The sequence below is a fragment of the Carlito syrichta genome, unplaced genomic scaffold, assembly GCF_000164805.1.
Source record: "Carlito syrichta isolate Samal-C Ts95f unplaced genomic scaffold, Tarsius_syrichta-2.0.1 Scaffold312077, whole genome shotgun sequence".
In the NCBI taxonomy this organism is placed as follows: domain Eukaryota; kingdom Metazoa; phylum Chordata; class Mammalia; order Primates; family Tarsiidae; genus Carlito; species Carlito syrichta.
In genome coordinates, this window is record NW_007256173.1 from 106,235 (window position 1) to 134,038 (window position 27,804).

The 27,804-nt window shown below is 37.5% G+C and overlaps 1 protein-coding gene across 1 annotated transcript in view; it reads left to right on the plus strand.

Moving 5' to 3' along the window:
- The first annotated feature begins 703 nt into the window (after window positions 1-703).
- Window positions 704-27,804, plus strand: part of LOC103272021 (sulfotransferase 1 family member D1) — a 34,657-nt gene continuing 7,556 nt past the window's right edge. The window contains exons 1-4 of the mRNA XM_008069508.1: window positions 704-851; window positions 3,924-4,049; window positions 5,558-5,655; window positions 16,273-16,399. Of these exons, the coding sequence (XP_008067699.1) occupies window positions 704-851; window positions 3,924-4,049; window positions 5,558-5,655; window positions 16,273-16,399 (499 nt within the window). The remainder of the gene's footprint in view (window positions 852-3,923; window positions 4,050-5,557; window positions 5,656-16,272; window positions 16,400-27,804) is intronic.

Sequence of the window (27,804 nt, forward strand, 5' to 3'; positions counted from 1 at the left end):
GCCAGCAGGTTGAGGCTGCGGTGGCCGGGAGCGGCCACTGCACTCCAGTCTGGGCGACCGAGTGAGACTCCACCTCAAAAAACAAAAACAAAAACAAAAACAAAACATATAAAAATGCCTTCGTTAAGAGCACTGCTGAAAAACAGAAAAATAGCATCAGGCAATCACAAACTAGTGCTAAGAAGTTTTTCAGAGCAAGATATCCAACTCAAAAAAAAAAAAAAAAAAAAAAGATATCCAATATATCTCCAAGTCTTCACTTAACCCTGTCTTTAACCCGGTCCATTTGGCATTTAGGCCCTCTGCCTTACTCAATGCATATTTTCTCTCAGTCTCGTGGTCTGTTATAGCTAATTTAGATAGAACGACTTAACAGTCCACCATGTAATTTAAGAAAGGAAACTACTGTTTTAGGCTACCCTTGATTGTACAGTTAAGGAGATCCAACGCAGTCATGGAACTTACATTACTACTGCAATGAGCTGGTGGCATTGAAATAAAGACACTTTTCTCTTGACTCCAAAGTCCAGGAACTTTATCACATGTCACAGGAAACTGCCTGAGGAAATGTTATAAAAGTCAGTGCACAAATGTATTGGTGTTATACAGAGCACATACACAGTACTGTGATCTGATGCTGCTGAAATATTAACTGATTTTTTAAATTTGACCTACACTTTGTTCAAATTCTAGTCTCTCCAAAATGGACAATAGTCTGAATGTCTTAAGGAGAGAGTTAGTGGACGTTCAGGGTATTCCCCTCTTCTGGAGCATTGCTGAGGAGTGGTTTCAGGTGCAGTCATTTGAGGCTCGACCAGATGATGTTCTGATCTCCACCTATCCCAAATCTGGTAAGATATTTTCATTTATTTGAATTTGATAATTTTCTAGTGATCCATATATTTAAATTCACTTATCTGCAGATTATTAGTCAGGTCTTACCCAAACTTATTAAACATTTGTTGAGGGAACACTGTGTTAGTTGCTGGAAGAGTTTTGTCTTAAATTTGACAAATTTGCTTTCAAATCTGAAAGGCTAGCAATTAAATGGTGAATATATTTAAGAGAAAAATAATGAAGTTGCCTGATTTTTCTCTTTAAATTCAAATAAAATGATTAAAACTGTATATGTGATTTGGGTACATTAGACTATAATTTGCATATATTCTATACATGCATACATTCTATACATACATAGAATATACATTCTATAAATATATAGATATAAATATTTTCTTTATACATTTGAAAAACTGCTATAGCCAGGCTTGATGGCTTAGCCTGTAATCCCAGAACTTTGGGAGACTGAGGTGAGTGGATTGCCTGAGCCTGCAGTTTCAAGACCTGCCCGGGCAACTTGGTGAGACCTCATCTGTATAATAAATTAAAAATTAGCCAGGTGTGGTAGCGCGTGCCTGTAGTTCCGGCAACTTGAAAGGCTGAGGCAGAGGATCACCGGAGTCCAGCAGTTCGAGGCTTCAGTGTCCGGGAGCATGCCACTGCACTCCAGTCTGGGCGACAGAGTGAGACTCCAACTCAGACAAACAAACAAACAAACAAACAAACAAACAAAAACTGTTGACCTCAGTATACAATCTCAGAAAGGAGAAATTAAAATGATTCACTAGGAGTCAAAATCTTTTATTTCTCCATATTTACTTGTGAGAGTCTTCTGATTTCCCAGTGATAGAAGTACAGAGAAATAATAGAGATAAGGCTCTCAGTCTTGTCCACTTGAATTCCTTCAGCCCACAACCAGTCAACTGTTCCATAAACACTAAACCCCCTCAAGTCAACTTCTATTCATATTCCTACTTCATTCCTTAAAAAAAGAAGCTTTTAAACAAGTATATTGACTATTGATCTTTTTATAATATACATATCAAAATTATTTCAGGAGGGGGATAGGTAACAACACAAAGGGCACCTGGTTGTGAAGTGAGGGGAAGTGAGGGTCAGTTGGAGGCAAAAACTTCACCTGCATGCAGCCTACTTGTATAGTGAAGCCTGACTTGTACCCTACATCTCTATTATATATATATATATATTTCAAAGTAATGTATAACAGATCCTGGGAAGAAAGTCCTGAATTGGAAGAATTCTAATTTGCCAAAATCATAAACACCGCATGAGAACAGAGCCTTCTAATAGGAAGCAAACAAATACACACTACAGACCTCTGTACGAATTTTAAAAACATGATTACTCTGACAAAGAATTTTGCTTTTCTTATATTATATGTTGCTCTCTGAGTAGCTTACCACATTCAAATTGTCTAGCCAAAACCACTTTGCATTTCATTTTTCAAATGAGCATTTAGAGAAGGGAAGGCAATCACTCAGAATGTATAAGTTCCTTTGATTATGCTATCTTTGGATATACTTGAAAGAAGGAAACCACTCAGATAACCTTTGGAAGGTACTGTTGTGCAAATAGCTCATATACAGAGATGCTTATGGAAGCTGAATTTCTTCTGACAGAGTAAAAGCTAGATGGTGATGCATGATTTAATCACATGCTCTTTGGTAAGTTTTTGTTGTTCCTTTCAACATGTTGAGGACATGCTTAAAGTTACTAATACATCAGTTCCTTGTGAATTTTGTTACATAAGATCCAAGTTAACTATCTCTTTAGGGGAGCCAAACCATGTGCTCTTCCTTTTTTGTTTTCCCAAATCATGGAAAATAAATTTTTTCATTAAAAAGCATACAAAACAGCTAAATTGGTATTTCTTTCAATGAATTTCAAGGACCACGATGTGCACTACTCACTGTTAGGAAAGTAAATGGGTTACATTGTACTTTGGAATTTAGGTCCCCCTCTCCCCTCCCCCTTTTTAAATGAATCATTGCTTTTGCCTAAGCTGGCTCAGTTAAAAAGTTCAAGGATAGTATTGATTTCATTATCTGTTTTTTTAGTATTACAATTATATGTGGTAGGATAGGGAACATTGCCTAATACAGGCTGATTTATGATTTAGGAACAAGAGAGTTGATCAAAAGAAAAGACTAAAAAAGAGGCTGAAAGGATCTTGGAACCAACTGAAATATGCATTCACATGCAGGCCATTCTTTAAAAATGCTGCTGTGTGCATGGCTTAATTAATTGGTTAATTAATTAACTTAATTTTTTTTTAGTTCCACGAACTATCATTTAACTTACCATCACACCTTTGGTAAAGAGGAAGGGAATGGGAACTTTTTTTTTTTTTCCTGTGTCTTATAATTATTTTTTAGCAGTGCCTCAATAACCTGATTATTGAATGTAATAGACAATTAAGTACACTGTAGCCTCATATGCTTTTGATCCATTTCTCAAAAGATTGGGGAGACACAATATCATAAAATCAGAGTAGTTTGATCCACTCTACTCAATCAGGAACTATTATCTTTTGTTTATGAGTGGCACACTGGTCACCACATAGGAAATATCATAGTTCTTTTTGTTTTTCTTCTTTACCCCTCAACGAAATGTGGAACATTTGTAACTGAAACACAATTTACTGCCAAGGGTTTTTTACTATTAAAAAAGCATACAAAGTAGCTAAATTTGCATTTCTTTCAATAATTTTTTATGTTAATAGGAAATGTTCAAATTGATATTGAGACTCAAAGTTGGTTGCTTTTCCCACTTGTTTTACCCAAGAGGGTGAGCTATCATCACTTACATATTTTCTCCTTAATACTCCTTATTTTACTTCTTTTTTGAGTCATATTTGCATGATATTTTAATCTGATTTCATAGACAACAGTTATATATGTATGTTGAAGATAACTAAAGATAACTTCTGGGAAAGAGAAGAGAGAAAGGAAGTAAAAATAAAAAGCACATGTTTGTGTTAGATATTGTTATGCAACATCTCTACCTCTGTTTATCCTCTTATATACTTTTCAATAAAAAAAGTTCACATTTTTTCCCCATAGGAACGACCTGGATAAGTGAAATATTGGATTTGATTTATAACAATGGGGATGCAGAGAAATGTAAACGGGATGCAATATACAACAGAGTACCTTTCATGGAACTCATAATTCCTGGACTCACAAATGGTATTTTTCCTGAAAGTTCTTTTTTACTAATGCGAGTTAATTCCTGTGACATTTGAAGAAGTCATGATAGAAGATAATATAAGCCAAGCCCAGGCAGTTGAATCATAAGCATCTAAAATAGAAGAGCCGAAATTTGGCTATGCCAAAAACCATATTATTCCCTTTCTTCACTCAAGGATAATATCTATATAAGAGAAGATTTTGATATATGTGATATATATCTTTTTCTTTAAAAGACATGTAGGCTGGGCTCAGGGGCTCAGCCTGTAATCCCAGCACTTTGGGAGGCCGAGGTGAGTGAATTGCTTGAGCCCGCAGGTTCGAGACCAGCCCCAGCAACTTGGCGAGACTTCATCTCTATAATAAATCAAAAAATTAGCCAGGCGTGGTAGTGCATGCCTGTAGTTCCAGCTACTTGGAAGACTGAGGTAGAAGGATCGCCGGACCCCAGGAGGTGTACGTTGGAGTGGCCATGAATGTACCACTGCACTCCAACTTAAAAAAAAAAGACGTAGAAGTTTTTGAGATTTAAATATTGAGTTTTCATTATATAGAGAAAATTCAGTGTTTGATTCAATTTAGAATCATATGTACCACTTGTTATCTAATATTTTCCAACTCAAGTGAAAGCATATGAAAATATATGGATTGCATTATTAAACTCTACAAAATAACCTTGAAAATCTTGTCTTAATTTTTGTTTGTTTGTTTTTGAGCCAGGGTTTCACTCTGCTGCCCAGACTAGAGTGCAATGACATGATCATAGCTTACTGTAGTCTTAAACTCCTGGGCTCAAGTGTTCCTCCTGAGTAGCTGAAACTACAGGCACACACCACTGTGCCAGGCTTACTTATAGCTTAATTTGATCTTAGAATTTGAATATGTTTGGGAGGCAGAGGTGAAAGGATTGCCTGAGCCCAGGGATTCGAGACCAGCCTGGGCAATTTGGCAAGACCTTGGCTCTACAAGAAATCAAAAGAATTATTGGGTGAGGTGGAAGGATCACCTGAGCCCAATAGGTGGAGGCTGCAGTGGCCATTAGTGTGCCCCTGCACTCCAGCATGAATGACAAAGTGAGACTCTGACTCCAAAAAAAGAAATGATAATAATCTGAATATGGAGAGCTGAACAGGAGTGTTGAAATCTTCTAGTTCAATTTCCATATTGTAAATGAGAAAATGAGAAAAAGAGAAATATAAATGAATAAAAAATCCGAACAACACAACTCTTAGTCTACTGCTTTTTTTTTGCCTTATTAAGGTGTTATATTTGAGAATTCTAAATACACTTACGAAGAGAATAGTTACGTGATGCTAATAGGCATAACACAGCACAGCTAACCAGAGTTTATCATTTTAAATATCATTATATATTTCAAGAGTGTCTGAAGTCATATAGCCACTTCAAGACATGTAGTGGGTTACAGAAGATGTTAGATTTTATTGTAAATGACGTTTACATTTCTACAATACATCTGTAACACAGTTTGCTAATTTTTGTGATTGTAGGTGTCGAGCAGTTGAAAAACATGCAGTCTCCTCGATTAGTGAAGACACACCTGCCTGTTCAACTTCTCCCATCTTCATTTTGGAAGAATGACTGCAAGGTAGAACATTTTTAGGACAAATAATTCTTACCTGTATTATTTTTCCAATTATACAGAAGCACAAGATGAGGAGTTTCAACCCCTGCATAAGTCATTGCAAAAATAATACTATGGTTCCTATATCCCAATGCTGTGGATAAGGATTATACTCAACGCCCAAGCACTGAGAACCTGTCCAATTTTCTCAAACATGTCTGATACTCCTTCTAAATCCTTTGATGCACTGTCATCTACTTTTAAACAGTAGAAATCCAAATAATCTCAGAAATGCTTCTTTATAGTTTAGCATAATTGCATTATACAAATATGGATTTATAATCAGTTACAAGTTATAAACTACATATAATTACATACATATTTGAATTAATTTTAGGCTTTTCCAAATAAAAAAATTTTTTTACGTAAATGACTTAGAAAGAAGAATCCATAAATTCTCTGTATACAACTTGATGAATTTCAATAAAGTGAGCATACCCATGAAACAAGGGCCCAGATGAAGAAATAGGACATTATCAGGACTCCAAAGGTTCTGTTGTGTTTTAAAAGAAAACCACTCATCTGAATATTATCATTTTTTTTTTTTTTGAGTTGGAGTCTCGCTCTGTCACCCAGACTGTAGTGCAGTGGCATGCTCCCGGCCACTGCAGCCTCAATCTGCTGGGCTCCAGCAATCCTTCTGCCTCAGCCTTCCAAGTAGCTGGAACTATAGACGCGCACTACCGCACCTGGCTATATTTTGATTTACTGCAGAAACAGGATCTCGCCAAATTGCCCAGGCTGGTCTGGAACCCTTGGGCTCAGGCAATCCACTTGCTTGGCCTCCCAAAGTGCTGGGATTACAGGCTGAGCCACCGAGCCCAGCTTATTATCATAAATTAGTCTGAATGTTTTGTCTGTAATCATAAAGTATATATTCTTGAATATTTGGCTTATTTCATTCCACTTAATACTTGTGAGATCTATCTCTACTGTGCTTGCTATTTTTTTTTTTTTTTTTTTGCTTTGTTTTCTTTACTGTAGTTTGCTGAATCCCAAAGTGTGAGCAAAAACTGCTCAATAGACATACAGATTCTCTGGCCTCATTCAGACCTATTGCATCAGATATTATAGGTATGGGCTCAGAAATCTGAACTTTAAAAAGATCCCCATGTAATCTGATTAATTCTAACATCTGAGAAACAATGATCAAAGGCATACCATTATGTGTAAATACACATTCCACAATTTATCCATGGTACTGTTGATGGACAGGTGTTGCCAGTTTCCAGTAATTAAAACAGTGTTACTAGTCACAGTCGCTTACGAGTCTTTTATTGCATATGCATGTACAGATTTCTCTTGATTAATCCACACATCTGTAGCAACACAAAATATAGACAAAATATTTAGTTTTAGCTATACTAGTAGTTGTCTGTTGCTGTCTCATTATGGCCTTACTTTGTATTTTCCTGATGATCGGTTATGTGTAGCCTGTGTACATGGCTTGCTTCCCATGTAGATGTGTTTTTTTTCTGAGGCATCTATTTAAGTCTTCTGCCCTTTTCCTTTTTATTACTATTAAGGAAAAAATCAACCATATAATCTAGATACAAATTCTTTGATGAGATAATTGCATTTTCTTATATCCTAACTCACTTTTAAAAAATTTTTCACTTCCATTGGCAGTGTTGAAAAAAAAAGTTCTAAATTTTGAAGTACAACAAATTATCAGTTTTTTCTCTTTATAGTTGGGCTTTCTGGTGTGTGTGTGTGTGTGTGTGTGTGTGTGTGTGTGTGTGTGTGTGCGCGCGCGCACGTGTGTGTGTGCTTTCCCAAAAAATGCCTTTCACAAAGTCATAAAGATGTTTTCCCTTCCATTAACTTCTAGATATTCATTGTTTTAGTTTTCCACATTTAGATTTAAATGTATAATACTTAGAACATAAGTAGTGATGTCCTTTTAAAAATTTCTGATAAAGTGGTAACTCTGTGTTTCTCTCTGTGTGTTTCTCTGTCTCTCTCTCTCTCTCTCTCTCTCTCACACACACACACACACATACACGTAAACATACAATTTTTCAAATGTTTTCTGCCAATGTTAAAGAAAGAAAGTTGAGACAAGTGAATTTTAGCAGACTATAATTGAACAGAAAAATGATAAAGAACCAGGTAGAATTCAGGATCAAGAGTATTTCAGAGAACTTTATTCTACAACGTGTGCAGAAAATATTTATAACCAGAAAAATGGAAATGGCATACAGAAATAGTATGACAGGCTACAGTTTTGTAGTTTCTTTAGACATTATGTGAGGTTACCTTTTGCTATGTATGGAGGCAACTGTAAGCTTAGTTCAATACACACTAGTATGTAAGCATGAAGGAGATTTTTGTAATTTGATATTTTATCCTACAACCTTGCTAAATTTACTTAATAAATCTAGTAGCATTTTTGTGAATTACATTTAATTTTCTATATAGAAGCCCATGCTGTCAGCAAATAAAATATTCTCACTTCTTTTCTCAAGGTTGGATGCATTTTACTTTGTTTCCTTGACTTGTTGAATTGGATAGAACTTCTAATATAATGCTGAATAAAAGTAGTGACAGTAGACATCTTGCTTTTGATCTTAGGGAAATTGTTTACAATATTTCACCATAAATATGATGGTGTTACCCATATATTTTTTGTAAATGCTCTTTATGTGACTGAAGAAATTTCCTTCTATGCCTTGTTTGCAGAGTTTGTTTTTCTTTTAAATCAGGAATTCATTCTGGATTTTGTCTAGTGCTTTTTTATTATTTATTATTTATTTTTATTTTTTTACTATAAAGATGTGAGGTACAATTCAGGGTTGGATATACAAATATTGATTATGCAGGTAACCTTGTTGATGAGATATGCCTCTCCCTCCCCTGACAGTTTATCACTACTGCCAATCCTTTCCTTATAGTATTATAATAATTGTTCAAGGACCACTTATGAGTGAAAACATATGGTAGTCTGTTCTTTGTCTCGGTAATAGATCACTGAGTATGATTGATGCTGAATCTATCCAAGTTGCTGAAAAGTTCATATGTTTGTCCTTTTTATGGCTGCATAATATTCCATTGTGCATATGCACCACATTTTTTTTATCCAGTCCAGCTTCGATGGGCAACATGGTTGGCTCCATGTTTTTGCTATTGTGAATAGAGCTGCAACAAACATACATGTGCCGGTATCTTTTTTGTAGAATGATTTGAGTTCCTCCAGGTATATTCCCAAAAGGGGAATTGCTAGGTCATATGGAAGGTCAATTTCTAGTTTTTTCAGAAATCACCACACTGTCTTCCAAAGAGGTAGCACTAGTTTGCATTCCTACCAGCAGTGTAGAAGCGGTCCTTTTTCTCCACATCCTCGCCAGTATCTGCTGTTGTTTGTTTTATTAATGATGGCCATTCTTTCAGGGGTTAGGTGGTATCTCAATGTGGTATTAATTTGCATTTCTCTGATGATGAGTGAGGCTGAGCACCTTTTCATGTGTCTGTTGGCTGCCCATATATCTACTTTTGAGAAGTGACTATTGATGCTTTTGCCCACTTTTGAATGGAGCTGTTTGCTTTTTTCCTTTGGTGCTTGTGAGTTCCTTGTAGATCCTAGATGTTAGAACTTTGTCAGATATATAGTTGGCAAATATTTTTTCCCATTCTGTGGGCTTTCTCCTAACTCTCTTGATGGTTTCTTTTGCTTTGCAGAAGTTTGTTAGTTTGATGAGGTCCCATTTGTCTTATTTCTTATAGTGAAATGAGTCTCCTGGATGCAGCCAATAATTGGGTCATGGTTTCTTATCCAGTTTGCCATTTTGTGTCTTTTCGGTGGTGCATTTAGTCCATTCACATTCAAACTGATTATTGGAAATGTGATTGTTTATCCCTGTCATGAGGTTCTTTTTTTTTTTTTTGAGTTGGAGTCTCTTTTTGGGGGGGGAGGGTTGGAGTCTCTCTCTTTTTTTTTGAGTTAGAGTCTCACTCTGTTGCCAAGACTGGAGTGCAGTGGCACCCTCCCGGCCACCGCGGCCTCAACTTGCTGGGCTCCAGTGATCCTTCCACATCAGCCTTCCAAGTTGCCAGAACTACAGGTGCCCACCACCACACCCGGCTAATTTTTGATTTATTTTAGAGACGAATTATCACCAAGTTGCCCAGGTGGGTCTTGAACCCGTGGACTCAGGCAATCCACTGGCCTCGGCTTCCCAAAGTGCTGGGATTACAGGCTGAGCCACTGAGCCTGGCATGAGGTTCTTATAAAGTTTTTTCTTTGTTTGATTGTATTCTTTTGGCTTTGGGGTTGATGTATCTGTGTGTTTTCAAGTTTCTTGTTGTGCTGTATTCTCTGTTGATTCTGTGCTCTGCTGTTGTCTTGGGAAGTATGTGGTCATTCCTTTTTTTCTTTCTTCAGTATTTAGTACCTTTTTAAGTGTCTCCTATAGAAATGGTCTGGAAGCTGGTTAATCTCTTAGGGATTGGATGTCTGGGAAGGATTTTATTTCTCCATCATTGTTGAAGCTGAGTTTGGCTGGATAGAAAATTCTTGGTTGAAATTGTTTATCTTTGAGGACTTCAAATATAGGGCTCCAGTCCCTTCTTGCTTGTAGTGTTTCTGCCAATAGAACTGCTGCTATTCTGATTGGTTTCCCTGGTAGGTAGTCTGACCTTTCTCTCTTGCTACCTTTAGGATTTTTCTTTTGTGCCTACTTTATGTAGGTCAATTACTATGTGTCTAGGGCATGGTCTTCTCATTTGATGTTTTGTGGGGGTTCTCTGTATATCTTGTGTTTGGCTGGTCACATCTCTGGCAAGATGGGGAAAGTTTTATTGGATTACCTCCTGGAATACTTGCTCCAAGTTGTTCTCCATTTCCCTTTCTTCTTTTGGGATACCAATCAGGTATAGGTTTGACCTCTTGAAATAATTGCACATCTCTTGTAGGCTTTGTTCTTTCTTTCTGAGTCTTCTTTCTATGTTTTATACAGATTGGGTTAATTCCATGTTCTGGTCTTCAAGTTCTGAGATTTTTTCTTCAGCTACATTAATGCTGCTTTCTATGCTTGTCATCTTGTTGTTTATTTCCTGGATGAAATTTTTTATTGCCAAAATCTCTATTACAAGTTCTTTCAGTGTTGCATCTTGTCTTTCTTGAGTCTTATTTACTCTTTTCATCCATTCCTTAATCCCTGTCATGTTCTGCGGCTAGTCATTGGTGACTTCCATTGTTTGGGCTAAAGGTCTAATTTTTAGGAATTTTGTCTTGGGTACACTTGAAATTGTCTGAGGTCTTCCTTTGTTTTTTTCCTCATTTGTGAACAGTCTCTTGTTTTTCTCTTTAGTTCTGTTATTCAGTGTCAGAGGGAGAGGCTTTCCCTTCTGATGTTTACTCAGTCCTCTATTCTTCCCTGACCTAGGCTCTGGATTTGTTCTATTTTAAAATAGGGTGGTGGATGGGAAGTTTTGCAGTCTCTTATAGTTTATGAAATTCGAATAAAGTAGGGGATAGGGCACTAAGATTCAGAAACTATTGTAAATTCCAATGTTCACTTATTGTGGTACGTTTTCCCTGAGACTCACTCCCCACTACCACTCTATATGACAATGCAAAACAGAAACCAATGCAAAAAACAATTGAACACACACACACACACACACACACACACACACACACACACACCCAAAACAATCTGGAATAACACCAAAGTGTAGCAAAACAAATATCAACAACAAAAACCAAGAAAACTAAACACATACACATGCCTATCACAAAGTGAATAGAGAAGAAAAGCGGAAAGATGGAGAAAAAAAAGAAATTCAGATCAAATCCTCAGACATATATTGACACATACCTTAAAGTATCAAAAATGAAAATTAAAAAAAACACAGAAGAATGAAAACAAACCAATAAAAAAAGAACAAAATTGAAAGATGAGCACAATTATTCACATACACACATAAACAGAAAACAGCAAATAAAAGAAGAAAGAAACAGAAAAATTTAAAAAATTTGGGTGGATGCAGATCAAGCCCTCACATATACATTCATACACAAAGGAAAAATATTTAAAAGATAGATGAGCTAACAAACAAAGAATTTTTAAAAAATTTAAAAAAAAAACAACAAAAACCCTGTCCTCTTGTGGCAGGCCCTGTAATTGTTTTTCTAATCAGGTCTCTCCTGCAGAGCTACCTGTTTCACTCTCTCCTCAGTGTCTAGAGCAGGGAAGGAGGAGGGGCAGTGAAGTTGAGTTGGGTTGTAGTCCTCCCCTCTCACTCTCATATGGTCAGGGAGATTGCCTCTGGTGGGGAGGTACGGAATTGTCTCTTCCTCAGGTATGTACTTGCGGGTTATGCCCCAGCCAGGCTTATTCTGGAATGGAATTCTCCTACTGCCGTCCAGGCACTGCCTGGGTTTGTTGCTCTCATTCATGGCCCAGTCACATGGGTCTCATATTCAGAGGATTGCTGGGGAGGAGAGGGTTTGGGTCACCCCAGACTCACCACTGATCTCTTTGGAGTTCTTCCTCAGCCTTTTCTGGCCAAACCTTTTGTCCTGTGGCTGGGTCAGGATAGGGGTGGTGCACCTGGAACTCAGCACTCATCAGGTCCCTCCGAAGTTGATGCTTTCAGGATATTCCCTCCGGGTCATGATCAATCCCTGAGTAGTTGATCTGCCAGTAACAGAGATTGGGTCTATTGCTCTGGTGAGCAAGTCAGAGCACTTCCTTGCCGCGCCTTCAGGATGGTGGTGGGGTGCTTCTCTTGTCCTCTTCCATGAGATTTTGCCTCTGGACTCCTTCCACAGCCCTGCTGCCAGTGCCCTGCCAGGTGCAGAAGTGGTGAGGCAAAACCTGGGGTGAGCAGTCTCTCTTGCCAATGGTGAGGGAGAGCCCGGGGCGATAGCCTCTCCCCACTGCTTTTCACAGGAAAACTTTTGTCCGTTTAAAGGAAAAAAATGGCACTTGGCTTCTGTGACCTGGGATGAGCCAGGGACTAAGCAGAGATGCTGCTGCACCAGCTATTGCACCAGGAGCCTGGCCACTTGCTCTCAAGCCCCCACTTAGGCAGTCTCTCCCAGCATTTTCTTCCCAGGAAGTGTTTTGTTGATTAAAAAGAGAAAATGGGAATGGCCTTCAGCTTCTACATCCCTGGCCACTAGCTCCATAGCCCTCACCTAGTCAGCTACTCACACGCCTGCTCACTCACAGCAAGTACGCAAAATTTTCCATACACTCACTAACTCACCTCAGGACTCACATAGTTCGACAGACTCGGCCACCATCTTCCTGATCTCCCCCTAGTACTCTTTTAAAAAACATTTTTAAGATCCATCATATAGTTTTCTGAAATTTTAGTCTATTGATATGATTAATTACATCAATTGATGTTTCAATGTTAAGATAACCTTGCATATATTTAAATTTTATCTATTTTTTTCTCTATTAAGATCTGTCATATGGTCTTCCATGATTTTAGTCTGTTAATATAATGAATTTCATCAATTAGTTTCCAAATTTCAAAATGATTTTGCATACCATATTTTTAGCTGTGATGTGTTATTACCTTTTAATATATTATTGAATTCAATTAACTAATTTCAAAAATGTGCTTTTGTTATGGGACATATTAATCTGTGGTTTTCCTCTATTGTAATGTCTTTGTTATTAGGGTATAATGTCTTTGGTATTAGGGCAATTCTGGTCTCACGAGTTGGAAAATATTTAAATATATACTCTTTTTCAATTTTCTGGGCATGTTTAGGTAGAACTGGTATAATTTCATTCTTGAATATTTTTAACAATTTACCAGTGAAGCTATCTGAGCCTGAAATAATCTGTCTGAATTTTTTTAAACTACAAATTTGATGTAGTTAATAAAAATGATTATTCAGGTTATATAATTGTCCTTATTTAATCTTTGGTAGTTTGTGTCTTTCAAAAAATTGATCCATTTTATTCAAATTGTCAAACTTTGGGAATAAAGTTGTTTATAATATTTTAAAATATCCTTTTAACATTAGTAAAATCTGTACACATGTCACCTTTCTCTTTCTTCATATTTTTCTATCAGTTATTTGGAAAAGGGCATTGAAATCTGACTATAATTGCACAGTTGCTCCTTGGAATTCCATCTGTTTCAGCTTCTTGTAAGAAAAAACAGTCAGCAAGCATGTGATCAGTAAACATCTATGGAAATGTTAGCATGCATGTATCAAATATTATGATTGGCATTATAAATACAAACATAAATGAGATATTCTTCTTCATATGAAAGCATATTCTTTTTTTGTCTTTTGAGTTGGAGTCTCACTCTGTTCCCCAGGCTGGAGTGCAGTGGCATAGTCATGGCCACCCCAGCCTTGACCTGCTGGGCTCCAGTGATCTTTCCGCCTCAGCCTTCCAGGGAACTGGAACTACAGGCGCACACTCCCATGGCTGGCTAATTTTTTTTTTTAATTGCAGAGATGAGGTCTCACCAAGTTGCCTGGGCTGGTCTCGAACCCATGGGCTCAGGCAATCCACTAACCTCGGCCTCCGAAAGTGTTGGGATTACAGGCTGAGCCACCGAGCCTGGCTGAAAGCATATTCTTACATTTAATTTCTACAAATGCTATTGCGTGTCTTTAGTATGTCAATCACTTTCTTATGCTTATTTGGGCAATGCAGTCAGTGACATCTGTCCTATTATAATATATAGTCTTGTAGAATACCCAGATAGTGGGAATTAGGCAAATATATTTGAAAAAATATATATATATCAGAAAGATAAGTGCAAACACAGGAAGCAAAAAGATCTCATTTCATATAGCAAAGAAGTTTTATAGATAAAAAAATTAATCAGCATTCTGAAGAAAGAGTAGGAAAATTTTGAGGTAAATAGGAGGTTTCACAGAGAGGAAGTCACATATGCACAGGCTAAGAGATGTGAAACCGCAAAAGATGTGTTAGAGATCTACAAATGGTTAATTAGAATCTATAAGATGCAAGGTGGTAAAAATTGATATGCAAAACAGACTGTCACTAAAACCTTAAATCTGAGAAAGCTGTTTGGAATATGTCTTTATCCTAGCACCTTTAATAGAATGAGCAGAAACAGGGTTTTGTTTGTTTGCTTTTGAAAAAGTGACCGATTGTACTTTTATTCTTACTATACAAAGTCTTTGTTTTAGGGTTTATGTGTGGTTTGCTTTTAAAGTCTAATTAAAAACAAGAGCGATAAGGAGTAGAGATGTAATTAATTTTCTTAATTCAAGTAGATAATATATGTAGAAACCCCAGAAATACGTGACTTGTTATTAGAAGAATTGGAAGATATCTTCAGGATAGTCTTCTCATTACACAGAGACAAACAGAAACAGACCTCACTAAGAACATTACAGGTAAAGATGATAGGTAAAGAAAACAATTGGTTTGCCATAGGCTTCAGGTATTGGAATAGGAAGTAACTGAGAATATTTATAGGTTTAGTATTTTCTTAAGAAGTTATGCCAACACAGTCTCAAATCTTAAATCTTTGTACTCAATCTGTTGAAAAACCTCTTTTTAGCCACTCAAATTCCATGCCAGTCTTAGACTATTAGAACTAATATCAACAACTTGGAAATAGAAAATTTTATTTCTTTTGCCCAAAATTGAGGAAGAAGGAAGCTCTGACCCTACTTATGTGAAAGAAGACTTCTTTCTGAATGCATTTTCCTTTAGAAATATATTTACTGCTTTGGTAACTGAGTCCTCAGTATTATTATTAGAGGTACTCCAGGGAGAAGTAGGCTTAATGAATTTCAATGAACTTGACCGAAAATCTAATTATCAACAATACATAACAATGGCATATCTATTGAGAAGTATGTTCAAAATTTATCCCTTCAAGCAGAATTAAGGGATATACAGATAAAATAAATTTCTATTCTCACACCAGTTTTACAAGCACCGATTATTGTTATGTAAACACGATCATGGATGGAATGAAGATTTAATCTATTCTGAATGTAAATGTATCCAAGTAATAATTTATTTTCAATGAAAAGTTGGACTTTTAAAATATTTTTAAACACGTGCTTCTCCTTTCTATTACTGGCTTTAATACATTATGCAGAAAAATATTCTAAAGTTAAGGATTATATTAGTCAATTTTTATTAACTTAATACTGATTACAATTCTTATATTTGATTTTCTATATTTTAAGGTATGTTCTTGCCATATGTGGTGGCATGTGCTTGCAGTCCCAGGTACTAGGGAGGCTGAGGTGAAAGGACTGTTTCAACTCAGGATTTTGAGACCAGCCTGGGCAACATTCCAAGACTCAATCCTCCCCCAGAACACACACACACACACACACACACACACACACACACACACACACCCCAAAAAACCCAACAATGCTCTTCTTTCCTTTTGAGGGATAAAGAGAAAGCAGGGGTTAGAAGTGAGGGAGTAGAACTTTATGTATTAAACAAATATACAATTGTATATATAATATGTCAGGATATAAATACAAATGTCAACATCACAAAATAGAAAAGAAAAATAGGCATCTGCCAAAGTAAACTAAAGTTTAAAAATTATTAAACAATATAAACAAAATGCTGATTTTTCCAAATCTTTCTATAGATGATCTATGTGGCACGGAATGCCAAAGATGTGGCTGTGTCTTACTATTATTTCTACCAGATGGCAAAAATTCACCCAGAACCTGGAACTTGGGAGGAGTTTCTGGATAAATTCATGACTGGAAAGGGTAGGTCCAACTCTTCCTTTAACTATACAATGAAAGTCTTTTTTCAAGGAAATATAATGCTTAAGTATGTCATGTGTCTGTCATACATTAATTATGTACCTATCACCTATTAATGCATTAGAAAGATTGCAGAGGGAGCAGAATATATTGTTGTCTCATTCTTTAGGGGACTTTTAGGGAATACGTGACAGACAGATATTAGTCTTTAGTCTCATCATTTTATAAGTGATTTGTGACTACTGCCAATTTAGTTAAGCACTTTCCTTTCTCACCATTCATGTTATCACACAGTTTATGTTATTCTTTTATTCCCTCTTATCTACCATTTCCTCATTTTAATTATATAAAATGAGTGAAAGTTTTGTTCTCATGACTCTCTTCTTCCCATGTATTATCTTCTTCGGGGAAACATATTCATAGCCATGGTAGCAACTTTATTTATAATTCTCATATAAATATTCTTCTATATAAGCTCTCTCTAAGAGGCAAGTAGATCAAAATGGTATCTTAGAGATTTACCCCTGCCATTGCTTGTACTATTTTTTTTTTAACAGAATGTCATCTTCATTTTTATTATCAAAACCCAACTTTTCTTTTCAGCTTCAAATGCACTCCACTTTCACTATAACCCTTTCTTAATTTCTCTGTTCCAGTGGTTTTTCTCTCCCTCTCTTGCTATCCTATGAACTTCCATACCACTTATTGTTTGCATTACTCATTATCTGTTACCATGTTCTTGTAGTTTTAATTTTGTTTATTATATGTTGTTTAGTTTTTTAAGGCTGTCATGTCAAAATATCAAAGAATGAGTGGCTTAAAAATAAATTTTTTTCTCACAGCTCTTGAGGCTTGAAGTCCCAGATGAATGTTTTGGCATAATTGGTTTCCTCTGTGGTCTTTCTCCTCCCTGGCTTTCAGATGGCTGTCTTCTCTTTGAGTCTTCACACACTCTTCCCTCTGTGTGTGCCTCTGTACTAATTTTGTCTTCTTATAGAGAAACCTGCTATATTAGATTAGGACCCACCCTAAGCGCTTAATTTTAACTTGATTACCTCTTTGAAAGTTTTGTTTCCAAATACAGGCACATTCTCTGAGGTACCAGGAGTTAGGACTTCAACATATACAATTTGGGAGATACAACTCAGCCCATAATACTTCATCCTCTGGCCTCTCAAATGTATTCCCTTCTCACGTGCAAAGTACATTCACCCCCATCCTAGCAGCTTCCAGAGCTTTAACCTATTACTGAATCAAATTTATGTGTAAAATATTATCAAAACTTTACTTACGTTTGGTATAGATGAGACTTAAGGTACGGTTATTCTTGAGGCAAAATTCTTCAACTATGAAATCAGTGAACAATATACAATCTGCTTCCAATATACAATTGTGAGACAGGCATAGGTTGGACCTTCCCATTCCAAAAGGGAGAAATCAGAGAGAAGAAAGCCCAACAATTCCATGAGATTTTAAGCTCATGTAAAAGTCCTCTTTGTCTTGATGCTCTGCCCTCTAGGCCCACTGGGATGACCTCGCCTTCTAGGTCCATTATAATGGGAATCTCACTCCTTCAACCTTGAGAGGTAATCCTTCTCCTCTGGGCCCTGGGCAGTAGCCCCACTATTTGTCTTGTGGCCTCTGGGTCCTTGGTAGCAGCTGATTTGTAAATTTTTTTCAGGATTTTTTTCCTTTTTCTTAAGAATAAAACAAGTTTATGGTTAAATAACTCTAATTGTCCTGTGTCCTGCATATAGATTCTTAAAAGTATGACAGTCTTCCTTCATTTCATCCTGTTTCTGTTGCCCTCTGTCTAAGTTGGCGATGTTTCTGCTGACATAATTGAAATAATTGATTAGATCAACAAACCACATACTTAATGTCTTGTGTGTGTGTGTGTGTGTGTGTGTGTGTGTGTGTGTGTGTGTGTGTGTTGGAGTCTCACTCTTGTCGCCCAGGCTGGAGTGCAGTGGCACGCTCATGGCCACTACAGCCTCCACCCGCTGGACTTAGGTGATCCTTCTGCCTCAACCTTCCAAGTAGCTGGAACTACAGATGCACGCCACCACATCCAGCTAGTTTTTGTAATTTATTGTAGAGATGAGGTCTCACAAAGTTGCCCAGGCTGGTCTCGAACCCGCAGGCTCAAGCAATTCGCTTGCCTCAGCCTCCCCAAATTCTGGGATTGCAGGCTGAACCACTGTGCCCAGCCCCTAATATCTTTAATAATTGTTTTACATCTATTCCCTTAGTGTTCTCTTCAAAAAACACTATCTTTCTCTCTCTCTCTCTTTCATTCTCCATTATGAATAAGCTACAAATTTTCCAGATCCTCAAGTTCTAATTTCTTTTTGCTGAATAATTACTTCCTTGCTATTTCAATCTCTCTGTTTAATTTCATTCTCTGGTCACTTATTATTTTCCTCTTTTTTTTCCATTGGTCCTCTGTATTTTTAAGAATATTCACTAGACTTCCCTAAAGCAGTTGTTTGCAGTTCTTTGTCAGATAGTGCATACATCTTCATATCTTTAGGTTCAGTCATTGGCTATTTATTTCTTCTGTTGTCTCATGTCAGGTTTTCATGTTTTGTTCTTGATCCTTGTGGTTATGCATCAATGTTTGCATATTTGAAGAAGTAAGCTCTTATTGTAGTCTTGCAGACTGGCTTTATCTGAGAATGTTCTTTAATAATAAATGTTAGGGTATGGACAGGGTGGTGGTGGATGGATGGAGAGGGAGAAGAGGCACAGGGAGATGCAACACCGCTGGAGCTGGCAAGCCGGGGGTGCGCACTGGTAACCCAGAGGTCTGAGTAAATGCAAAGAATTGTAACACACAGAGGTGAGAGAAGAAAAGATTTATTTAAGAAAAGTTCATCCCCGCAGACAGGGAGTGGGCCTACACTCTAGGTGAGTGTGGCCTTGTAGCCCCCCAAAGCCCTGGCTTAAATTCTTTTTCTTGGAGATGTTGCACGTAATTGCTATGACTTCCTTATCGACCACCTTGGAAAACCTGTGATGCAGAGACGCACTAATGTTTGCTCACAGTATCACAGCCCCTAGAGAAGTGCGTGACAAGGATTCTAATTCTCCTGCACCTTCCCGAACAACATTCCTTAGAGCTCACGGAGGGTTTCCTTCCCCTTATCTCCTAGGCATTCCCATTGGGTAGCTTCAGGGTATCCTTGGCTTCCCTGTAGATAGTGCCCAATTTACTGGATGATGGAATCTACACCTGATCTCCCTCTGAGCTTTTGTATATAACTTTTGTGGTTACAAGTTTCATGACTTTTACAATCCTTGCCCAATGCACGATGTCTTAGGCCTTGTAAATTCCCCTTACTCTTGGCAAACTTGATTGCCGCTATGAGATATCTCTGATACACATCAGGAAGTCTGTTTCTGAAAAGACAATGTCGGCAAAGTTAATTTTACCTAAAGTGTGCATTTCTGTAAAAACATAGCATCTACTTTCTCATGATTGTATTAAGGTTTAGGAAGAAGATAAAAAAATGAATTTCCCGCTCTTGGTCTGTCCGTCCAGTAAATCTGTTCAGAGATTATGGGCAGGACATTTGGCATGGCCCCTAAGCCTGAGACCACTGCAGTTGTTGCAGTATTGGGGGGAGCTCTGAACCTTAAACCACTGTGTTTGGCATTGTGCTGGACTGGGATTCTGTGGCCACTGAAGCTAGCACAACACTGGGGCATATCCAAAACCTCATAGCCACTGACATCTGTCTGTCACTGAGTGTCACCCAGAGTCCAAGGCTACTCTAGGCCACAGGTGGTGATGAGGACTGAAGACTGAGTCCACCTAATGTGAGATATAGGTTCCTGCCTGGTGCCAGGGTGGGTTTAGAACTTCATTCTTCAAGTTGTGGGCTAAAGTCTCGACTGGTAGGGATCTACTGGGTGCTTTAATTTATGGTGACATCAAAGACAAAGTCTTATTTGTATTTCCTTCCCTTTCTCCCAAGTGGATTGTATCTCTCTTCATGCTGTACTTGCCTGGGGATAGGAAAGGAATGACATGCATAATGCAAAACTGTTCTTTCTTCTGTCTTCAATGTACCTTTCCTTATTATTGTGCAATAAACTGGCACTGTGATCTCTCATGTTATTTTCTTATCTTGTGTGAAGGTATTTTTTTATATAGATAGTTGCCTAAATTGATGTTTCTGCAGACAGATTATCACTGGAGAATCCTATTCTATCATCTTGCCTTACCCTACTCAGAAGCCAATAATTCTTTTTTTTTTTTTTTGAGTTGTAGTCTCACTCTGTGTCACCCAGGCTGGAATGCAGTGGCTTGCTCATGGCTACCGCTGCCTCTACCTGCTGAGCTCAGGTGATCCTTCTACCTTAACCTTCCTAGTAGCTAGAGCTACAGGCACATGCCACCACGCCCAGCTAATTTTTGGTTTATTGTAGAGATGAGATCTCACCAAATTGCCCAGGCTGGTCTCGAACCTGTGGACTCAGACAATCCTCTGACCTTGGCCTCCCAAAGTGCTGGGATTATAGGCATGAGCCTCTGTGCCTGGCCTTCCGATAATTATTTGATTCATCTTTCATAACTATCATTGTACTATGAGCAACGAGGAAAAATCCAGTGACACCCTCACTGTTTTATTTAGAAATCTCCTTAGCTCAATATTAAGGTTTATCACTCACACATTCTACTTTTACAAAATGCTAGAACACAATTTGAGAACATATGTTGATACTTTATAACTAGAATTACCTTTTGTGGAGGAGGGTCAAAAGGGTTGGCCAAAGGCACCACATAATTGCAGCTCTCAGCAGAGAAAACTCTATGGAGGAACAGACTTAAGGATTTAAGGATCAACTTGAAAACCCAAGTTAAGGTCTATCAGATGGTCACCTGGTAGGATGGAAAATTCCAAGCCCTGGTCACTTCTAGAAGCATCCCTGACATGAGATCAGGAGCATACTTTGGAGACAGAAGGAGGTGAAGGAAAATGACAACTTTTCTTCTTTACACACCTCATACAAGCTTCTACCATCTCATCCAAGAAAGGGACAGCCCCTGCCACCACCTCCTGCATTCCTCCTACAATGACTAGACACAAAAGATTACCTTAAATAGAGTCAGAGGAAATAGCAAGAGCCATGTGGAGCTTAGGGAACTTCAGGTACTGGGAGCTCTGGTGATCTGTCTGCTGACCTGCCCCTGCTACAAAGAGACTCAATGTGAAGCATCCTATGGGGGTGGTCTGTGTTACATAAGTACTACCCATTCACTCTCCGTCCAGCACCCAGTAAAAGTGGCATAACCAATTTGGGGATATTTCTTCAGTGCTGGCAGCTGTTGTGACCCCAGGTCAAGGCTGTCGATGTGGCATGCCCTCAGGGGGCCACCATTATTGCAATAGTTCTTCCCTTGGATCAGGGTATGAACTAAGAGGCAGGGTGCCTCTGCACAGTGCAGCAGTGGTTCCATCACCTGCAGACGGAGGAGAAGTAACAATGTCCCACTGCTTTCCTTTTACTCTGGGCGAAAGGGGAAGTCCCACCTGGATGGGAGGAGGCCATTCCACACCCCCAAGAGCATCTGAGTCATAATAGAGTTGCAGGGCCCCGACTGATCACCTGCCAATCCTGCTGTTAAAACACACAGTCTGAGGAGGAGGCCACCAGAGCTCCAGCCAGGGAAGCTGACACTGTGCCTGGGGGAAAGCCTTTGAACAAGGGGAGGACTCACCCTGCTCCTGCTAGATGGTACTGGTGAAGCAGTTTCAGATGATTTCCCCCAAGTTCCTTACCCATGTTGCCACTGTTAGCCACCCCCACAACTACCAGAGAAGAAGGGGTCAGGCACAAAAAAAAGGCAAAACAAACTGCCACCCAACAGTAGTAACCTTATCTAATAAAATAAAATTTAAAAAAAGAGAAAGATCTGCCTTCACAGATCAGAAAGAACTAGTGAAAAAATACCAATAATCCTCAAAGCTTTAATGAATTGACATCCACAAAAGGGCCTCTCAGATCCTAAGCAATGGAGCCAATCCAAAATGACCTGTCTCTGATGACATAGAATTCAGACTATAAATGGCAAAGACACCAAATGATATCCACAAGAAAGTGGATAAGAAAATCATGCTGGCCATAAAAATGGTGCACAAAGTAAAAGTTGAGCTGGAATATAAGAAAGGATCAAGCCAAACTTCTGAAAATGAAGACTTCTTTTCTAGAATTTCAAAACACAATAGCAAGTTTCAACAGAAGAACTAACAGGCAGTGGAAAGAATCTGAAAATGTGAGTATCAAACTATTGAACTAACTCAGTTCAACAAAAAACAGGAAGAAAAGACATAAGAAGAATGAGCAAAGCCTATGAGAGGTTTTGGATAATGTAAATAGACCAAATCTATGGTTGATTGACATTCCTGAAAAAGAAGGGGAAACAGAACAGCCTGGAACAAGCCTTTCAAGATGTCACCTGAGAAAACTTTCCCTATCTCACTAGAGAGGTGACCTTGGGGATGCAAAAGATTCAGAGAGCTCCTGTGAGGCATTACATGAGAATACCATCCCTAAGGAGCATAATAATTTATCTCACCAAGGTGGGCATGAAAGAAAAAATTCTAAAGGCAACTAGAGAGAAGGGACAGGCCACTTACCAAGGAAGATCCATCAGAATTAGACTTCTCAGCAGAAACCTTACAAATCATAAGGGATTGCAGTCCCATCTTTAGCATTCTTAAAGAAAAGTAATTCCAGTCAAGAATTTCCCACCTCACCAAGCTAAATCTCATTAACAAAGGACAAGTAAAATATTTCTGACATCCAATCACTAAGAGAATATGCCACCTTCAGCCCAGCCATTCAGGGGATGCTTAATAAAGTTCTAAGCACAGAAACAAAAGAACAGTTCTGCCCATTGCAAAAACAAGTACAAATTTAGCAGATCATGCAAATCAACCACAAAACGTAAAAGCAAAGCAGCCTTTTAATAATGCTATGACAGAAACAGACCCTCACATGTTATTAATGTTAATAATTAACTTAAATGTAAATGGACTGAATGTGCCATCCAAAAGGCAAAAGTGGCAAATTGGATACAGAATTATGATCCATTCTTCTGCTGCCTTTAGGAAACCCATCTCACTGCAGATGACATGACAGGCTCAAGATAAAAGACTGGAGAAAGATCTTCCAGGCAAATGGAAAACAAAAAAGAGCAGGAGTAGCTATTCTTGTATCAGGCAAAACAGACTTTAAACCAATGAGTTAAAAAAGGACACTGAAGGACACTACATAATGATCAAGGGATCCAATCTATCAGCAAAAAAATATTCATCTTGAATGTATACATACCCAACTTAGTGGCACCAAGATTTATAAAACAATTACTAGTTAAACTAAGAGAGGACATACATAGACAGCCATACAATTATAGTTGGAAACGTTAATATCAAGGCAAAAAAAAAAAAGAAAATCAAAAGCAAAACAAGAAATTAACTTTTACTCAGCACTCAACCAGTTGGATCCAGTAGACACCTACAGAACATTTCACTCAATAGCCACAGAATATACATTCTTTTCATCAGTACATGAGACATAATCCAAGATAGACCTCATACTGAAATGTGTATCAAGTTTGAACAAATTTCGAAAGATTGAAATTATACCAATTATTTTCTCAAAACACAATAAAATAAAAATAAATATAATCATCAGCAGGAACCCCTCACAACACACAAATAAATGGAAATTAAACAATATGTTTCTCAATGACTGACACAGAATTCAAGGCAGAAATAAAAAGATTCCTAGAAATATATAAAAACAAAGACACAGCATACCAAAATTTCTAGGAAACCATGAAAGCTATGCTGAGAAGGAAGTTTATAATATTACATGCACATATTAAGACAACAGAGGGATATCAATTAATAAACCAAACATCACACCTAAGGAGCTGGAAAATCAAGGGCAATCCATTCCAGAATTAGCATAAAAATATAAATTATTTTTTTAAATTACAGCTAAATTAAATAGCACCCTCCCCAAATCTACAAATGATCAATGAGACAAAAGTTGGTTCTTTGAAAGGGTAAATAAGATTGACAGACCCCTGACTAGATTAAAAAACAAACAAGTAAACAAACAACAAAACAAACAAAGAGAAAGAGAGCATTTGAATAAACACAATTAGAAACAAACAATAGCAACAAAACAAGCAAAAAAGGTGAGGTTGCAACTGGCCCTGAAGAGATACAAAAGATTATCAGAGATTTTGATGAACATCTGTATGTTAGTAAATTAGGAAATCCGGAGAAAATGGAGGAAATTCTGGTATCACATAACTTACCAAGATTAAAACAGGAAGAAATTGAAACCATAAACAGACAATAACAAGCCAAAAAATCAACTCAGTAATTGGAAACTTCCCTGCCAAAAAAAACCCATGGACCAGATGGTGTCTCATCTGAATCTTACAAGATGTCCGAGGAAGAGCTGGTACCAAATCTATTGAAAGTATTCTAATTGATCAAGAAGAAATGGGTTCTCTGTAGCTTATTCTATGAAGCCATTATTATTCTGATACCTGAAAATGGCAAAGATTCAACAAATAAATACAATTTTAGGTCAATTTCTCTGATAAACATAGATGCAAACATTCTCAACAAGATTCTAGCTAATAGCATCCAAGAACACAAATCAAGGATCATCCATCAGAACCAGATAGGCTTCATTCTCAGAATTCAAGACTGGTTCAACATATGCAGATTAACAAATGTAATCCACCACATTCATAGGTATAAAACCGAGAAATGCATGATTATCTCAATAGACACTGAAAAAGCATTTGATAAAATCCAAAATTCCTTCTTGATAAAAACTTCAAACACCTAAGCATTGAAAGAACATTCCGGCCATTGCCTTACTAGACTCTGGTGTGGCCATGTGCTCTTTGAGCTATGGTTGTTGCCATGTTTCCCGGCTTTGACCCCCTCTCCTACCTTGGGGAGGTGAATCTCCTCTCTCTCTCTCTCTCATTTACTTTCTAAATAAACTATATTTTCTAATCTTAAAAAAATGCCCCAAAATAATAAGAGTTATTTATGAAAAACTTTCAGCCAACATCATATTTCATAGGCAGAAACTGGAAGCATTTTCCCTAAGAACTGAAATGAGACAAGGATGCCTACTCTCACCATTCTTATTTAACATGATACTGGAAGTCCTAACCAGAACAATCAGGCAGAGGAAAGAAATTAGAAGTATCCAACAGGAAAAGGGGAAGTTAAATTATCCCTCTTTGCTGCTGATATGATTCCATATCTAGAAAACCCTAGAGGCTGTCAAAAACTTTGCACTAATAACTTTTTTAAGTTGTCAAAGTTTATTGGAGAAAGAAGAGAGAAAAGAAAAGGGAGTCATGACACAGCTGGCACAGAAGAAGGAAATTGCCTGATAAACATCTTTGTTAAATTCTTGGAATACAAAATCAGTGTGTTAAAAAAAATGTGCACTTTTATATACCAGCAACAAGCAGGTTGAGAACCAAGTAAGAAAAACAGTTTCATTCACAACAGCCACAAACAAACAATAACAACAACAAAATATACCTTAGCATCCAACTAACCAAAGAGATGAAAAGCCCTTAACAATAAGAACTACAAAACACAGTTCAAAAAAAAAAAAAAAATCAAGGACAGTAGAAACAAATGGAAGAACATCCTATGCATGTGGATTGGAAGAATACATATAATCAAAGTGTCCATTCTATCCAAAGGAATCTATAGATTCAATGGAATCACTACCAAATTACCAGCATTGTTTTTAACAGAACTATAAAAAACAATAGAGAAACTCAAATGGAAAACAACAACAACAACAAAAAAACTCAAACAGCTAAAGCGATCTTCAGCAAAATGAACAAAGCTGGAGGCATCACACTCTCAGACTTCAAATTTTACTACAAGTCTACAGTAACCAAGACAGCAAAATTCCAGCACAAAAATAAACACATAGACCAAGGGAACAAGACAGAGGGCACAGAAATAAAAATCACAGATCTTCAACCAACTCCTCTTTGACAAAGCCAAAATAAAACAACAACAACAACAACAACAAAAATCAGAGAAAGGAAACCATATTTAGCAAATGGTGTTGGGAAAGCTGTCTAACTACATGCAGAGGAATGAAACTGGACCTCTACCTATCAGCATATAAAAAAATTATTTCAAGATGATCAAGGACTTAAGTGAAAAAAACTCAAGTTATAAGAATCTTAGAAGAAAACTTAGGGAACACCTTCCTGGACATTGGCCTAGGCAATTAATTAATTGTCAAGTTCTCAAAAGCAAATGTAGCAAATTCTAAAATTGATAGGTGGAGCCTTATCAAGCTAAAAAGTTTCTGCACTGTGAAAGAAACCATCAAGAGAGAAAAGAGACATCCAACAGAATGGGACAGAATATTTGCAACCTATACATCTGACAAAGTCCTAACACCCAGGATCCAAGAACAACTCAAACAAATGGACAGAAACACACACACACACACACACACACCAACAAACCATTAAAAAGTGGGCAAAATATATGAACAGACACTTCTCAAAGGAAGACATGTAAGCAGCCAACAAACATGAAAAAATGCTCAGCTTTATTAATCATTAGAAAAGTGCAAATCAAAAGTACAATGAAATACCACTCATCATCAATCAGGATAGCTATCATTAAAAACTCCAAAAAAAGAAAAAGAAAAAAACAGGAGTTGGTGAGGCTGCAGAGAAAAAAAGGGCACACTTCTACACTATTGATGGGAATGTAAGCTGGTTCAACCTTTGTGGAAAGCAGTGTGACTTTTTCTCAAAGAACTAAAAATTGAACTACCATTTGACCTGGCAATTTCACTTCTGGGAATATACTCAGAGGAGCATAAATTTCTCTACCGAAAAGACACTTGCACATGTATGTTCATTGCAGCTCTACTCACAGTATCAGAAACACGGAATCAGTCCAGATACCCATTGAAAGTAAACTGGAAAAAAAGGTAGTACATATATATGAAGGAATACTATGCAACCAAAAATAAGAAAAAAAGAAAAAGAAACCAAACAAACAATGTTTTCTGCAGCATAATAGATGTAGCTGGAAACAACACCCCTATGTTAACTGTTACAGAAGCAAAAAATTGGATACCTCATGTTCTCACACATAGGTGAATCCTAAATATTAGGTATGTGAGCACAAAGATGGGAACAACAAATGTCGGGCACTGCTAAAGGAGGGTGGAGAATAAGGAACACACAACTACCCATTGAGTACGATATCCACCACCAGGAAGAGAGAGAACTCACTAGAAGCCTGAACATCATCTTTATGCAATCTACTTAAACAGCAAATCCTCACATATATGTCACAGCA